The sequence below is a fragment of the Aulonocara sp. 'chitande type north' Nkhata Bay genome, linkage group LG22, assembly GCF_057382095.1.
Source record: "Aulonocara sp. 'chitande type north' Nkhata Bay isolate Kocher_YH1m ecotype deep benthic linkage group LG22, A_spYH_male_GT1.1, whole genome shotgun sequence".
In the NCBI taxonomy this organism is placed as follows: Eukaryota; Metazoa; Chordata; class Actinopteri; order Cichliformes; family Cichlidae; genus Aulonocara; species Aulonocara sp. 'chitande type north' Nkhata Bay.
The window spans coordinates 11,923,830-11,941,489 of record NC_141364.1 but is presented as its reverse complement, the minus strand read 5'-3'; the positions used below and the strand labels follow the sequence as shown (position 1 = coordinate 11,941,489).

The following is a 17,660-nucleotide window of genomic DNA, read 5'->3' as shown; positions in this document are numbered from 1 at the left end:
CCGAATTGTCTTCAAAGTAATACTCTCTGGAGTCTCTTGACTTGGTTGTTAGAACAAGATTGGATGCTAAATAGCATGTGCCTGTTCTACTCCCAGGGTACGAAGAGCGTCCCTTGGGCCAACCCTGAACACTTCAACCAGAGGCAAGAGTGCGTCAACTCCTTTGCCAACTGGTTTGGCTACATGCCCCTGGTGCATTCTCAGTTTCGCCTGGACCCCGTTCTCTTCAAAGATCAAGTGTCCGTCCTACGCAAGAAGTACAAAGACCTGGAGAGGGCCTAACATTTCTGGACAAAAAGACTAGAGAGCGTTGAAGTCATGTTTCGAGCCATTTTGGACAGACAAATATGGCTACTAAGTAACAGAAAGTTCAAGACATGTCTTTCATGCATGGGAAGTGGACAAAAAGGCACCGAGGTCCATTGGTGACATGGACAATCATCAAGAAAGACCCAAGGAGATCTGAACTATATAAAGAGCTTAAGAGAAAGGAGTCTATAAAAAGTACTTCAAATGCTTCTCCAACCTCCATGAATCTTGAGAAATTTGGGGCCTTAAAATAGTCCTTGTGATTGGCCCTGTCGCTGAGAAAGGACGATTAAAATAGTCAAAAAAGGAACATTTGTGAACACTTCAAATGTCAGTGCTACTGCAGTGGCAACAAGGAGAGAATGACTATCTCATGCCAGGAGCACCCAAGGGACTGGTATCGGTGCCATGCACTCCAGCTGGCAACATCTGTCTCCATGTTACTGTTGCCAAGGAAACAGATCATTTCACATTAAAATGCTAACTGTAAGACCAATAAAGTGATTTATAAATGCAAACTCTGGACTCGTGCTGCAGAATGTTCACATATTTTGTCCCATAATTGCCAAACACATAGTGTGTGGCCACGTTTCCAGCAGAGGCAAAGTTCATCTTGTAATTTAAGGTACAAGCAACAAAGATAGGAAATCAGGGAGGCTGCTGTGGCATGTCTGTCTTTCATCCAGTTATGCTACAAACGTATAAAAAGAATCATGTAGTTCTGGTTACACTGCTGAAGATCACACTGTCAAGCAGTTTCTTGAAAAACACACAAAAAATAGAAATCAACTAATCATTATGAATACTACCTTTAAATGAATAAGCGAAATCTGTAGGAAAACAGCCAAAATCTTTGTTCCAGTGGATTTATCATTTGCAGTCCAAGTTGGCATTTATTTTGAATATATGCAGATAAATGTTTGTCATGCAGAGCAAAAGACAGACTAATTGCTGGATGGTGATGCCAAACCTAGTAAAACTCGGTGAACTTAGGCAAGTAAATGTGTTTGAGGCAACCTGAAAATCAGAGTTGGGAAAAAAGGTGAGTTAAGTAACTCTGAATGTGGGATGGTTGTTGGCGCCAGACGGGTTGGTCTGAGAACTCCAGAAACTGAAGGTTTACTGGGATTTTCCCATACAACCATCTTTAGAAGAACGGAGAGCGCCAGGTCAGTGTGTGAAAATACCCTGTTGATGTCAGAGGAGAATGTACAGACTGCTTTGAGCTGCTAGAAAGCCAACTCAGCCGTTCTCTACAACCAAGATATCGAGAAGAGCTTCTCTGAATGCACAACACATCAAACCTTGAATCAGATTGGCTACAGCAGCCGAAGACAACACGTGGCGCTACTCTTGTCAACTAAGAACTAAGTTTATGAGGGTCTCGAAAAGCGATATATAAATGCAATCCATTATTATTATTATTATTATTATTATTATTATAGTTCACATGAGCTTACCAGACTGAAAAAAAGCATGATCCATCCTGCCTTGTATCAACAGTTCAGGCCGATGCTGCTGGTAAAACTCCAACTGAGCATCAATTAAACATGGCAGTCCATCTGGATATTACTGCTGTCCATGTCCATCCACAAAGCTCAAATAATCTCAAAAAGGCTTATTTTACATGACAGTGACCTCACTGTACTCAAATAGCCTCTACAGTCACCAGAGCATCTTTGTGATGAGGTGGAACGGGGGATTCAGATCATGAATGGGCCAAAATCTGAGGAATGTTTCCAGCCCATTATTAAATCTATGCCATGAAGAATAAGGGCAGTTTTGAAGGCCAAATGGGGTCGAGCAAAATTTGCTGTGTGATGGATACACTGAAAATGTGTATTGTGGCAGGTACAATTCCACTACAAAGGTAAAGTAAAATTAAATATAGAAAACCCATTTGGGACAGGATGAGTTTCCTTTAAAAATAAATTACTAAAGAGTATTATACTAAGCACAATCACAGGAATCGAAAGTGTGGTTCGATAGCATCCGACATGACTGAGAAAGAGAATGACTGGCTCTTTGTTGTAATGTAGGCAAACTACACAAAAGAGCTGCTGCTGTGTAAAGAAAGATGAATACAGAAGGTTAAGGTCAGAGTGTGCATCATTACAAGTAGGTGGATGTACTTTGATGTACTTATACATCATCTCAATTGTGAGGGAGATCATGCATTCCTACATCCACCCTCAGGGTTGAGACTGACACTATGGAGCTAATACTTCAGTCTGAGTGGGCCCGTCCTGGATTTAGAAGCAGGACTTTAAAATATATATTCAGACCGTTTGTTTCAAAAAAAGAAGTTTATTAAAAAACAAATACCCAGTACACCAACCATTTGTAGTACAGTTTACAAAAATAAATTCACAGGTAAGCAAGTCTCAACACCCTCAGGGCAAACAGGTGTGATGTGTAGCACTCAGGAAGCTAATCTCATTAAGCACATGCACACACTTATGTACAAAGCACCTGAGATACATAGCTGCCAAAGGGCCGATTGGAATTCTGAACCCACAGTATTTTACAACTGACAGAGCACAAATATGGGCAATTGTTCCTATTGTAAACAAACATATCAGATCAGCTTCTGTGCTTTGTGGAAGAATTACCTGCAATGAATTCAAGTCTGTCTGGTGTCAAGTCAGCACCTGGAGGCAGAACACCATGAATAGGCAGTTTAGGCTTCTTTCTCTTCTGTGCTTTTTGTTACCTGAGGCCATCCAGGTTCCAACTTATTATTTCATCAGTTTGAACAAAAGTCTATAACTTATTTAAGTAGTTACAAAACAGTTGCAGAGCACTTTCCAAATGAAAATTGGGTTATCAGCTGCCTCATACAAAAGAAGAGGATGACTGTTAGAATGTGTGTCAGCTTATCCTGTTTTTGGCTTTGACTCGATACCTTATTCCTGCCTTGTTTATGATTTCCCTCTTATCGGCTCCAATACAACAAACAACACGGGCTCTTAGATGAAAAGGTGCAAGTAAATTATGAGTTTCAGTGATGAAGTGCCAGCTCAGAGTAGGCGGAAGGTCCCATAAATCCTACAGAAGTTCCCTTATTTCACCTGGTCTTTGCCGTCTTAAAGTTCCTTCACCCGCAGAGGAGTGCAGAGCTAAGAAACAAGTGCGCAAGTCTCATTCAGAGCCATCATTTTCTAAGTGTCAGCATAGCATTGATGTCCCACAGAAGGTTCCTCATCTGGTCCATCAGAACCTTCATCTCCTGGTTCTTCTGGCGCAATTTCTGTATAACAACAAGACATTTGGCCATTAGTTAAACTCTGCAGAACACGTGGACTTTAACCATTGCCTGTTACAACCTTATACATATAAGCAATCCGGGAAGGAAATAGCTAATCACATATTAACAAGTGATGCTGACACTGCCTCACACCTGGAGGAAAAATACTTTTCTACTGGTGCTGATGCTAAAGCCAACAGTCCTCTCAGCCTCAGGCAGAATTTTCCAGTGTTTTGCCACTGGCTCCCTGAAGGTATTTTTGTAACCCAACTGAAATATTAGCTCTAACAAAAAACAACACCCTAATTCAGAATGAGTAAATAATGCAGAGTTTTTCAGTTAAAATCCAGATGCTACTTTAGCCTGTGTCAGTACTGCCACCTAGAGGAATTTGAAAGGGACTTTATTCTGCTCATTTCAGCATAGCTAAGTAACACTGTCCCCAATTATTAAAATATATAATAAACTGTGGAACACCAAACAATATATGAGAAATTAATTGATTCATATGTTGAATCCATTTCAAGAAAAGCTGCAGCAATAAGTCAATGAACTGGCATAACGTTTGTTGCCAACCCTTTTTCTTTCTTAGTAGCTAATGATGTTTTCTGCACGTTTAGGATTTCCTGTTTTGTGTCATAAAGTGACGGTAATAGATATCCTGGCTGTTGGTCAGAGAAAACAAGGCACTAAAAGATGTCCCTTTTAGCAGTGGGAAGTTATCAATTTCAAGACCAATTATTATTAATTATTACAGAATTATTTGCAAATCTCACGAACCCATAACAATTCACAATAGTGCAGAAAAAACGTATCAAATGTTTAAACTGGGATAATGCACCATTTAAAAACAAAAGGTAACACTGACTTTGCTGGCACCAACACGTACGTTTTCAACAAGTCTCTAAATCCTGGACTTGAAATTCTGTGTGTACTGCTTTTTTTATTTATTTTATTTTAACTTAACCCCCCCAAAAAAAGGCCCCGTCACTGCTGATGGTTTCCCGAGGCGACAAGAACATTACAGAAACCCACCTCTAGGACCTCGTTTCTTTCCTGGATGACAGCAGGACTGCAGGGCTCCACTCTGACAGAAACCAGCTCCTCTCCAGCGTACGGCACAAGCTGAACACACAGCCGAGGTAAATCACGATTAAAATTGCATTTTTTTTTCTCATTATCAAATCAGACATAAAGAAAGAACATAGTTCTACAGTAGTTATATAGTAGTAATTGAAAAAATGTTTGTTTGTTTTTCTTTTTTTGGGGGGGGGTCAGCAAAGGTCTTCTCTAACCTCAGCTGGTCCCTCCTTCAGGTCAGAGGTCATTTCCACACAGCGTTCATACAGCAGTCGGAGTTTTTTGAAGAGCAGAGTGAGCTGCCGAAGGTGTTCCTGGAGCTTCCCAAAGCGGTCCTGATACGTTGCCTGGCTCTGAGTCACCCCATTAGGAAGCTGAATCAAAAACACACAATAGATAACATGAAATCATTTGGAATAATTACACTTCTATTTCTAAATACAGCAGGGTAATGCAAATAAAAATGCTGACAGTGTCAGGCAATGTAAATGACTGCATGTACATTGGACATGTAGACAATCATTTTTCAAAACCAAGTAATAGCAATGGCAACACAAAACCATAGTGTTCCTCTTCTCTGAGCTGCACAGGTTTAAAAAAAAAAAAAGGGGGGGGGGGGTCACCTTAATAGGCAAGAACAAGCTTTAGAAGTCAGCACTACACTGAAAAACACAGAGGCGCATTTGGTAACACGGATCAAATGGAGATGGGAGGATGGGTACGAGGGATGCTGACAGGCAAGCCGAGCAGATATGCCAGAAAAGAAGACGGGCCAAATTGAGACTGACAGGGAACAGTGGAACCACTTTAGCCACATAAATACCGCCCACTCAGTTAACAGCCACACATACACCAGAGCTGCTGGTGCAATTTGCTGCACTTAAGCTAAAGAAATAATGCTAATATAACAATAACTGCAATTTTTGGTAGCAGTAAAATATGAGTAACCGTCCGTGCTGCCCATCTAAAACTGCAGACTGGTGACTCAGCAGGTAATTATTGAACTAATCAGTCAGTAAACCTGCAGTCATTTGAATTTTCTGTTAAAATGCCAAATGTACAAAGGTTCCAAGGAAGGGCTCACCAGTACTGTAAGGACCCAAATGTGAGAGGCGCTGTTGTCTGAGAAGTGTGGATTTTAATTGGCTGATGCCCGGATTACACACTTACGGACGAGGGCACGGACAGTTCTGGAGATTATGGCCAAAAGCTTGATCTAATAATAGTTTTACATAGTGTACATTAAGTCCACCAGGGGGAGGTCAAATTGGTGCCCTGATAGTGTCATTGAGGTCACCAAATTGGCATTCACAGAGCCTTGTGTTCACACTCCAATGACCCACTTTTTATTTTAATTGTTGCCAATAGCTAGTTAGTTGGAGCAGTTGTTGTTTTTCTTTTTTTCTTTTTTTAATCTAAGACATTGTTTTTTCTCTTCTATTAGACAATAAATAAACTTAAATAAACGTAATCCTTAATTTAAAAAACAAAACGAATGTTATTTATAAATGGTATGAGGAACCTGAAGCTGCACTTGATTGAGTTTTCAAAAGTCGTTCAGATTAAATAAATATTAAAAACGATCGTTACAGTTGTAGTTTTGGACTTTAAGTCAATATGAGAACTTAACAGGCAGGAGTGCAGAGGTGAGAGCTGGGACAAAGGCTGGTAAAAGGAGACAGCTGGCTGGTATGATAGAGAGAATGAGACCAGGTGGGAAGAAAGCCATGCCTGAGAAATTATAGATATACTCAAATGTGGAAGCGAAGAGTGTGTCATACAGGATTGAAGCTGGAAATCAAATAGGTGATGTTGAATTTGTTCACTACACGTTGGATGTCAGTTAGAAGAAAAAAACCAGAGTAATTTGGATAAGACCGTAAGCACAGTCAGAGTGTAAGAGACTGGCGATAGGAGCAGGCAATAGACATATGGGTGATGGAAATAGATTTGATAAGGACGTATCATATTTCAAGAAGACAGAAGAACACAGGGTGACATATAAGAAATGAGGAAGATGCATACAGGCGGACTACATTTAACCAGAAGGTGCAACCTGAAAGAGACACGAGACTGCAAGGTTAAGATTAAGAGTTTCATTAGGAATGTAATCAGACGGATGGCTCAGATTGAGTGCTAGAGAGGGAAGACTAAGATGGCTGGAAAATGTGCAGATAGGAATAATGGATATACTCGACAAAGATTGCTGAAAATGGAGCTGCTAGGCCAGAGGAAATGAGGAAAAAAGGAGAAGATTCATGAATGTAGTGAAGGGGACATGAAGATGGTTAGTGTGACAGAAGAGGATGTCAGAGAGAGAGATGGAGGCTGTAGTGACCCCTCAGAAGAGCAGCTGAACTGAGAAGATGAATGAGAAACTAACAGTAAGAAATATTAGTCTGCTAATGATACACCCATAAACAAAGCTGAATATGTGAGTAGGCAAGAATATAGGTAAGTGTGTTATACTCATATTACATATAGGTATGCGACAATATCGTTATTTTGATATCAAGTCCCAGACACTAACAACAAGAAAACAGTTCCTGCTGCTAAGCATGAGCCTCGTGTCCCTTACCTGTGTGGCTCGTGTAATCTGGAAGATCTCCATAGTGCGTGTGACAATATCTTGTACAGTCTCCTGTCCGATCCTGCAGAGGAACACCGGGGAGATCTCCCTAAGGGCTCCCTGAGGAGGCATGGGCTGCTGACCTGCACTTGGGGCAGCACCGGGGGGCAGATGAGGAGGCTGCTGCTGCTGTGAGGGCATCCCTGCCATCCCTGGCTTCTGAGGTAAAGAAGCTGCCATATCCACACAAATCTGCGGGGTACGATGGTACAAGACAAAGGTGATGTTCTATTAGCGTAAATATACGTTTTCTCAACACAGCAAGGATGTATGCTCAAATTTAAGCTTATTAGAGAAACTACAGACGTTTCGAGATCATATTTAAGAAAGCAGGAAACTCCTTAAAAATGTACTCTCAATGGAGACGAGGGAGGGAAACTTAACTTACTGGCTAAACATGCTAGCTCAAGCAAATTAAGCTAACTAGTTAGCAACGGGCTGTGCAAAAAGCTACTTACCCAAGTTCAAACCGTCTTTTGGCTGAATGTTGTACAGATGTTTCCCAGATGATGCAGCCTTTGCGAAAAAGGGCCTAGTTATTTATTATTTTAAATAAAGCATGATCACTGGCACCCTTCCATTGATTTCTTTCAGAAAGCACAGCACGTTAATGCGTCACTTCCGGGCATAAAAATGGGATTAATTCTCCCACCGCTAGATGGCGACAGTAGACGCGGATATACCTGAAGGTACTGTAAACATCAGCTGTAAAAGAACAAAACAATTTTAGCTATATACTATATATACTATAGTGTAAAAATATACATTTGTTTTTCATTCGCACTATTAAATATAAAACTGTAAAAAACATAGAGAGAAAAACACATTAAAAGTCATCACTTTTCATCAAATGCCACTAATTTCATCATAGAAAATGTTAGTGTTGGATTGACATTACTCAAGCATGATATTAAAATTAATTCAATTTAATTCTAAAGCACACATTACATGCATATTTTGCATGTAAAATGTAACAAGACCATACACTGGATGTATGTAAAAGGGAAAATTTAAGTATGCAGTAAATACAATTGCCCATTCAAAAACAGCAATAATGTAATTTCAATATTATATGATAGCCATCTAGTTACTTATTATAAAGACAGCTATAAAATGATCATCTATTTATGATAGGGTATATGCAAAGCCTTATTGAACGTGTGGTCATATTGATTTAAATGTCCTATGTATATTACTGTTTTATAGCCGCAAAGAGTCAGCGTGTTAGTAAAGAAGTTTAAACTTCATCCTACTCCTTTTCAAGCATGTAAATTATGTGGTATATACAGATAGTCATTAATATTTTTCCCCTATTAGTTTTTTTCTTCTGTTTGCAATGTTTGTTTGTTTTTTAAAGTATATTTACAGTAAAAAAAAAAAACAATCAATTAATGTCTTAATCAAAATAGTCTTTTTTTTAATTTAATGGAAACTGAAGTCAGTAAATCAAATTGGTGGTTTACAAATTTTCACTCACACTTAAGGTGTGTCAATGATGGTTTCAAGTATTTATTTATTTTTGAATAGTTATATCTACAAGGATTTTATAACTTAAGGAAATAGATAAGTCTTGGTGGCTGGGGATCAGTCTTCCACGGCCCCCGCTCCGGCCTCCAAGGTAGGGTCCCGGTAACCCTATCCCGGGCAGGGTGAACTGTTCCCTTGATGTTCTACTCATAGGCGTCTTCTGTATCTTTCTTTGTCTGGTCCTTCACCCAGGACCCAGACCCAGTTTGCTTTGCTGTCAAGTCAGACCAATAAAACTGAGGAAAGGACTGGATTTGTCAGTCACATGTGGACCTACTTTCTTTATTTGATGAGTCTGGTTGCGTGACTTTATCCATGGTTTATATAGGATCAAAGGTCGCAGTCAACCTAGCACAACAACAGCAAGTTCAAGGAAGTACAGCTTCCTTCAAGGACTTGGTTTAGACTTTATTCCCTTTGAACAAACATGAGTAAAATGGCCTGATATAGGCTCAGATTAAAAAAAGACGTAGTTTATATATTTGTATTTTATACTAAAATTGACTGATAATAGATCCAATTAACAACACAAATACAGAAAAAACGATTCCATCTACTTTGCAACTTTATTTTGCCTGTATGTTTCTATTTGTTTTGACGTCACGTCACCATTTCCATCTGTGTTTGATGTACCGTTTCAACTTGAACTTTGTTTGTTCTTAAGGAAATGCAATTTGCATGGAGATCTTAAACACGCAAGGCAGAGATAAGGTACGCAAGGTACTGATAACAATGAATGTTAAATGCATTTTAACGCACAGTGGGCTCAAAAAGCAAGACCACTTGTTTAAATACTACTTTTTTAGCATCAGTTTTGGAATTTATTACATGCATTGTTCAAAGTGATGGCTTCAGCTGAGTCATTTAAATAAAAGACTGAATCTTTGAATAATATAGACATATTATTATACACACGTTTAGTCTGTGGCTCTTTTGCTTTAAGAATATCAGATATAGTTGAGTTGGGAAGTCTGTGCACAACTTGATAACTCATTTAATTCAGTTTAGTGTTATTTATATAGCGCCAAAACACAACAACAGTTGCCTCAAGGCGCTTAACCCATGTTATCACGGATTAATCAGACAATTTTGTAATCTTTGTAAGGCCAAGTAGTCCTTGACAATCAGCACCCTTGGACATTCTTGGTCTTAAAGTAGTTCTTCATCTTGGCACCGTTTAATCGTGCTCCTCAAAGATGGGTGGTGCTTGTTTATGAGGAATTACGTGTCATATTTTCCAGTCAAGAGTACAATTCAAGCTTGTAAAAATAACCTTTTTCCCCAATAACCTCAGAGTTTTAACACTTCTACAATCACTAAAGCAATCAAAGTTTTGATTGGCAGAGCCTTATGAACAAAGATTATTTGCCTCTGAGTCACTCATGTCTGCCTGAGTATCATTTTAACCCCTTGAACAATTGAAAGGATGATTTCCTATAATTTACACAATCCAGTTTACGCAAAGTAGTTTTTTAAAGCTACATTAGCTGTTTAGCTCTATAGTGTTTTCAGTCATTCGGATTAAGACATTTTACATGTTCATATTCATAACGGATTATATTTTAGACCATGTTTCTTAAAATGTGGAAATAGAACATTAACTTTTAGCTGTGTATCTTCACAGTCATACAGCTCATGGAAAAAATTGCTCCCTTTTTTCCCCTCAATCTCTTAAGATCCTAATTTTAGTAACAGTGCCCTCTGAAAGCAAATACTAGCATGCTAACATGCTAAAAGAAACATTAGCATGTAAATACTGCACAGTTGATATGAACGTCGTGATTTTAACATTTAACTAACTCTATATATCTCTCTGCAGCCTTCATTAATAATAATAATAATAATAACTTTATTTATAAAGCGCTTTCAAACAAAGTGCTGTATAACTGTTTAAAACTAAAGAGATAAAAAAAAATAAATAAATAAAAAGCGATACATAGCAATACACGTAAAAGACACAATACAAGTTAAAAACAGTAAGAATTTAAAAACTAAAAGCCATAGAATTAAGACTTGTAAGATAAGGTGAACAAATGTGTCTTCAGCTTAGTTTTAAAAACCTCCACGGAGCATGCCTGCCTAACATCTTGAGGGAGGGTGTTCCACAGAAACGGGGCACGAAAAGAAAAAGCACGCTCTCCAATTGTCTTTTTTCTGGCTCTAGGAACCTTTAGAAGGCCAGAGTCCTGAGATTGGAGAGCACGGGATGGAACGTAAAGATGTAAAAGGTCGGAGAGGTATGAAGGTGCCAGTCCGTTTAAAGCCTTGTAGATGAGCAGCAGGACCTTAAAATCTGCTCGAACCTGACAAGGTAGCCAATGCAGAGATCTCAGAACAGGGCTAATGTGCTCAAATTTCCCAGTTCTTGTTAAAATGTGAGCAGCTGCATTTTGCACCATTGTTCAGTGTTGTTTAGTTTGTAGACAGTATGAAATTTATATATATATATATATATATATATATATATATATATATATATATATATATATATATATATATGTGTGTGTGTGTGTGTGTGTGTGTGTGTGTGTGTGTGTGTATATATATATAACAATTCTGTAACTGTAACTTCGGTCGTTGCTGTGCTTTTTTTGGAAGTCGAATTTCCCAGAGGAACCCACCCGAGGGATTAATAAAGTTCTATCTTATCTTAAATTTAGTAAGCAGTATTTATTTACAGATTTGTCTTTTATTGCTCAAACATCTGATCCTGTGGGAAAAAAGGTTTCAAATGACAATGTAGTTCTCTAAAAAGCGAATTACACCCCATGAGCCAATAGCTTCTAGAACCACCTTTAGCAGGAGTGAAATAATTGTTTTCTGTATGACCTTATTAGTTTCTCACATTGTTGTGAAGGAATTTTGGCCTATTTTTCTCTACCGTATTGCCTCAGTCGATTGGTGTTTGCAGACATTCATATATACACCGCTTTCTTAAGGTCCTGTAACAGCAATTCAGTTGGGTTGAGCTCTGCACTTTGACTGGTCCATTGCAAACCTCCGATGCTACGCTGTATCTGTAGCCACTGTGCCGATGAACTATTCTATAAGAAATATTTGGTGCTAAAATTCATAAGGAAAATGTGTACTACATTAATAAAATCCCACTCTATTCTACATGGAAACATGTAAGAGTGTCACTTGCGATATTTGTGCTATATTGTGTCCTGGGACATTTGGTTATCGGAACTTTCCTGTACCAGGAAATATGCAGTGCTGTGATAAACCAGCTGATAACGTGCTACAAAAGGTTACTTGTGATCTCATACCTACCAGAATCATTTGTTACAGGAACAAGTTTGCTTCCTCTCTGTTGTTGTAATAATACGGTGGTAGGAGAGAAATGAAGTTATGTGTGTTGTTATTTAAAATGTTTTGTAGTTTTAGGTTTGTATTCGACTTCCCCCACAGGATACATATGCTTTCGTTAATCAACTATAAAACACCCAGTATGCACCTGTTACATACTCACATATTAAATATTTGTGCAATCAGTCTTAAAATTTAAAGGGACAATACACCTCAAATAAAAAATGACAGATTTTTCCACTTGGACTATAGTGCCATCCGTTTGGCTTGTTTTGGTGTGTATAGCCATGTGTCGGGACATTAAAATAGAAATAGAATTAAAATAGACTTGAAATCCTCAGCACTAGTGTCTGTTTTTCCAGAAATTATGACCTGGCTATTTAAGAAACAACAACAACGTATTTCTGCAGATAGAGTCACGTATCTACCTGTGAGAAGAACCTGATACATGTTAATATGTGACAAGATGCAAACGATTATGGCACCCTTTCCTCTCAGCATTCAACCTTGTGCATCTAATTCTTGGTTTTTTTTTAAGTAATTAAAACTGTATTCTGTTGCAATGATTCCACCCTTGAAAAAGAACTATTCGAAGAAATAATTAAAATCATCATGTCATATATGCCAGTGAAGAAAGTATGTAAACTTTTGACCATAGCTGAACGTTGTTTTTGCAATGGAAAACGGGTACAAAAACAAGTACAACAGAAAAGTAACAGTACTTCTCTTTTTTTCACAATGGTTTGGTCACATTCGATTTTTTTTGGAAGTTGATAGGGTTCCTCAAATATTTGTAAAACCTTATATCAGAAATTAAATATCACAGGTTCACATTCCTTTCTGTTTGCATCAGTTATTCCAAGAGTTCAACAAGACAAGGTGAAATCGAATGTGAGTAATTTACCATTTTAAAAAAATCAATACAAAATGTGAAGGTTTGTAAAGTAGAATTCTTGTGTTATCAAAATAACTACAGAGGGCTGGTTAGCTTTCCACTTTCATTTTCCCTTGAATGACCTTGTTGCTTCACAGTTTTTCTCTGTTGACTTACCCTCGGGTTTATTCCTGCCTTATCTGACCTTGCCTGAAAGTTAAATATAAAGAGGAGACAGATTTCATAAAAATGTAAGACCAAGGTTGTAAATCTAGAAATGTAATATGAATAAAAAGAGATGAGAACCGAGAACTGTGTTGTTAGTTAGAATACTTCCGAACATGCAAGGTCAAATTCAACAAAACCAGCTGTTATTTTAAGAAGTGGCAAATAGCAGTCTCTAGCAAGTCTCAAGATGCCCTTTTCCTTCTAACTTCACACAAGTCCTCATGTGATCCATCCTTAGTAATATAAAACAAATACAACTGCTACAAAAAAAAAAACCTTTTTTGTACCATAACTAAGCCCTGCAAATTTTGTGATACAGGTTTATTCTTTCATGAAAAATTTTTTTTTACACAGTGAGTATAGCCAAAACTGTACCCAAAACACCCAACCTATTAGCATAACTTTTCACAAAATACATGGACACATGGTAGCATAATATCTCCTGTAATATGACACTACTGAGAAAGTGGGGGTCAGAACAATGTGTTTCCGCATCCTCCAGCATCATTTCAGCAGGTTCAGAGTTGTATCAGGAAGCAGTCACCGTGTTATAAAAAAACCCCAAAAACAAATATTAACCTTAGCTTTAGGAGAAGCATATGATTCTACTTTTAACAAAGTGCAGTGGAAGCAGTTTTCCCTCACATTGTTACTCTTTTTTACACACGAAACACATTTAGTTTCCTGTCATATAGGGCATTATGAAAGTGCACCAGAGTATATAACAGGGCATGGTTTTTTTTTCTCTGTTATCAGCATCAGTACTACTGGGAGTTGTCAGGTATAAAAGGTGAGCCAGAAAGGTGTGAGCAGCCATAAAGTACAAAGAGAATTTACCAAGAAGACCAAGATGAAGATAACCAGGACAGTTCTCCTATGTGTCTGTTTGACCTTTATGTTTTTGGGCATAGAGGTAAGAGGCATTTTCACTTAATTTACCAAAGTTGCATTTATTTAAAAAAGAAAAAGAAGCCAGTTCAGGTTACCATGCTTTTACTAATGGCAAGCAACACAATCATTTGTTTTTCTAGCTTAAGTGTAGTTGGATTCAAATCAGAGGTAAATTAAATCAAAAGTCAATGCAAATGCAGGGAAAGAGAAGAAAACAAAAGGATATAAAACCAAAACCTTTTGACTGTATTTCGTTTTGTACATGTTTGAGGATGTAGAATTGAATCACCTCATCATTCTCAGCACATAGGCACTGTAAGTGTAAACAGTGACATTTTCTTAGATTGTGATTTAAAATTATTATTGAAATTAGTGTGAATCAGTGCATCAGTGAACAAGAACTGTATTAACAGCTCCTTCATTTCTAGGATTCTGTGAAACTGAATATATCCATACTTTACTTACTTAATTTTAAGATAAGATAAGATAAAACTTTATTAATCCCTCAGGTGGGTTCCTCTGGTAAATTCGGTTTCCAAAAGCACAGCACCGACAGAAGTTACAGAGTTACAGAATATTTTATATATATATATATATATATATATATACATATATATATATATATATATATATATATATATATATATATATATATATATATATATATATATATATATATATATATATATATATATATATATATATACACACACACACATATATAAATACAGAGACATATATAAATAAAATATACGAAGGGGATAAATAGAATAAATAGGAATAAAAATAAAAATACAAGGAATACTTGCACATTTCAAGTATTGCGGTCTATTGCACCATTGACTATTAACAAAAATATTGCACAAAAGGTATTGCACAGTGAAGTGAAGAGGCACTACAGCTTAGTTGTTCCCCCCTCCTTTGTCCTCCTGTTTTTGTTCTCAATAATACGTTCTTCTTCTGTGTCAGCATTCAAATTTAAGTAAACTAAGTATGACTTATCAGATGTTACATAAAGCATAGGTCTGAACTACAAGTGGACAGAACAAAGAAGCAGGACTCAGGTTTAGGCCATCAGAGTACATGACAATCAGGCCCTGCAGCCCTGCCTATCACAGCGGTATGCAAAGTGCAGTTAATGCTTTCATGCTTCGTGTACTGTTGAAGCAATGTGTACCGAACTTTTGCATGCTTGTGCGTACAGAGGATTTTCCACTGAAACAGAGACACATCTGTAAGCTTTATTTATTCCACGAAGTTTGACACAGAGTGGAAATGCAGACAGAAGAACATGGAAATTGAATTTAGAGTAGTGATAAGTATTACAAATAAATGGTAAATGGCCTGTATTTGTATTGCGCTTTACTAATCCCTAAGGACCCCAAAGCGCTTTACACATCCAGTCATCCACCCATTCACACACATTCACACACTGGTGATGGCAAGCTACATTGTAGCCACAGCCACCCTGGGACGCACTGACAGAGGCGAATAAGTACATGATATCAATATCAAATCAGTTTATCAACATATATGATATAAATTAGAATGCCTCATGTTATCTCCTTTGTCATTTTTTAATTAGATCTGCTTTACAGTAGCAATTTGTTCCACATGAATTGCTGACATTGACGTCTGTAATTTATTTAAAATAGCTAAAACACTGTTGCTGGATAGATATGAGCATATGGCTCTGCAACAGTCTACATGAATATTTAGATATATCTTTTACACCGTGAACTTTTATTTTCTCTTACAGGGCCAAGGCACCACAGATGTCACAACTCCAGCAGTGACCAATAACAGCACTACGAGTAATAGCACTCAGCCTGCAGCGACCACACCTCAATGGAACGCCACTGTTTCCTACACGACAAACACCACCCATGCCCAAACTCCTAAAACCACAAGAATACCATCTGACACCACCTCCCACTCTACAGATAATGTCACTTCATCACAGGGGTCCTCCGTGTCCCCTGGGGCTACTCAAAACCCTGGAACCCCAGCATCCACCACACAGAATTCCACAGGGACTACCAGCAAAAATTTTACCACAATCTCATCTACAACGACAAAAGGAGGATCTGCTCCTTTGTTTGGGTTCTGCAGTCAGCTGCTGGTGTTTGCTGTCACTATTCTGATCTGCTGTGCTTTGGAATGAATGTATGAAAGTATAGAATCTGCATTTAAATCCTTAAATGCTGTGGAAACATATTACATTATTATTACAGCCTCGTATTAAATGGCTGCTTCTTTAAGGCTGTGATGTGCTCTGTTTGCACTGAGTCTTTCTCTGCTTTTACACAAATATCCATAAGTTATGTATGACACTGTGCTTCAAATGTTAATGCTATGTTTCATTCATAAATACTAAAAGGGAATAAAGGAAACCAATGTTTTTTGGCAAATAAAGTAAAATGGTGATCTTTTGCGGAGGCTGAAGAGTTAATTGTACTGAACACTTCAGCCAACCTCGGGTTTGTTTTAGCTGAAGGAAACGGCAGTGGTGCACCCACAGCTCCATTTGCATGTTGGCTTAACACTAAAAAAGCTAGGCAACATCACATTTGAATTCATGCTGTTTGTACAGTAGCATCTTTGTTTCTCTCATGCCAACATGTATTTATGCATCTTATTATACGTATATTATTATATTATTTGGGGAAAAATTTAACTACTTCAACTAGAAACTATACAGATCAACATCTAGCAAAAACAAACCAAAATCTAACAAGACCAAGTCACAAAATGTTCTGGTGGAGTATTTGCAAATTAAAAATAATAATACCATTTACAGTTTTATATATATGTATATATAATTATGCTAATACTAGTTCTAGTCGCACCATATAACTCATATAAGATATGATATTGAAATTTTGCATAAAGTATAGATTTTTATGTCTGTAAGCCAATCAATATCTCAACCTCCCATTCAGCTTTTGATATAGCTGCAATTGCCATTTATCCATTTTAACAATAAAGATCCATTTTCTTTATGTCTTAAAACAATCTGTCCTTCACCCCGTACCCTTTCATCCACCTTTCCTTTTTTCATGCTATTACCTCTTGGTCTGACCTGCTCCCTCCCCCCCAAGTCATGTTTCATCATCTTGTCCTCATCAACCCCATCTCCATGACTCATTCCTTGCACCCTTCACCTCTCCTTCACCATATACCCTTCATTGTATTGCATTCCATGTTTCTATAACCTTTCCCAGATTGTTGGCTAGGAGTAGGTCTCTCACAACACAGGATGCATGCCTTGTACTGCTCTGCTGATGAAAAAGTTGTGAAGTGTTTGTATAACTGCAAGCTTAAAAGATGAGAATACATAAGCAAATATCTTGGTTTATAACTGGTTAATGACATCTGTTGCCTCGTTGGACAATTCCTCTTTGATCTGGAATAAAGAATAAATCCAGTCTGCGTTTGACATGGTATTTAAAGTTAATTTTCTAAGGAAGACTTTTCCTCTGGGACGTCTGTGTCATAGTATGTTTGGGGGTTTTCTGTAAATGTAACCACTTCCAACCTTTGTCTATTAGTATCCAAAGCTATAT

At 37.7% G+C, this 17,660-nt stretch overlaps 3 protein-coding genes across 5 annotated transcripts in view; 2 read left to right on the top strand and 1 right to left on the bottom strand.

Annotated features, from left to right (window-relative positions):
- ext1c (exostoses (multiple) 1c) overlaps positions 1 to 827 on the top strand; it is a 93,939-nt gene extending 93,112 nt beyond the window's left edge. For all 3 annotated transcript variants that reach the window (XM_086279957.1, XM_086279958.1, XM_086279959.1), the window contains exon 12: positions 97 to 827. In XM_086279957.1, coding sequence (XP_086136083.1) covers positions 97 to 282 — 186 coding nt within the window. In that variant the 3' untranslated portion in view covers positions 283 to 827. The remainder of the gene's footprint in view (positions 1 to 96) is intronic.
- A 1,770-nt stretch (positions 828 to 2,597) lies between these two features.
- LOC147303608 (mediator of RNA polymerase II transcription subunit 30) lies at positions 2,598 to 7,914 on the bottom strand. The gene is made up of 5 exons (XM_086280680.1): positions 7,724 to 7,914; positions 7,215 to 7,457; positions 4,852 to 5,010; positions 4,592 to 4,681; positions 2,598 to 3,559 (listed from the first exon to the last, which is right to left on the bottom strand). The coding sequence occupies exons 2-5, from the start codon at positions 7,443 to 7,445 to the stop codon at positions 3,464 to 3,466; spliced, it is 576 nt and encodes a 191-aa protein (XP_086136806.1). The 5' UTR covers positions 7,446 to 7,457; positions 7,724 to 7,914; the 3' UTR covers positions 2,598 to 3,463.
- A 5,991-nt stretch (positions 7,915 to 13,905) lies between these two features.
- LOC147303607 (uncharacterized) lies at positions 13,906 to 17,584 on the top strand. Its single transcript, XM_086280681.1, has 2 exons — positions 13,906 to 14,116; positions 15,854 to 17,584. The coding sequence occupies exons 1-2, from the start codon at positions 14,054 to 14,056 to the stop codon at positions 16,256 to 16,258; spliced, it is 468 nt and encodes a 155-aa protein (XP_086136807.1). The 5' UTR covers positions 13,906 to 14,053; the 3' UTR covers positions 16,259 to 17,584.
- Positions 17,585 to 17,660: the final 76 nt, after the last annotated feature.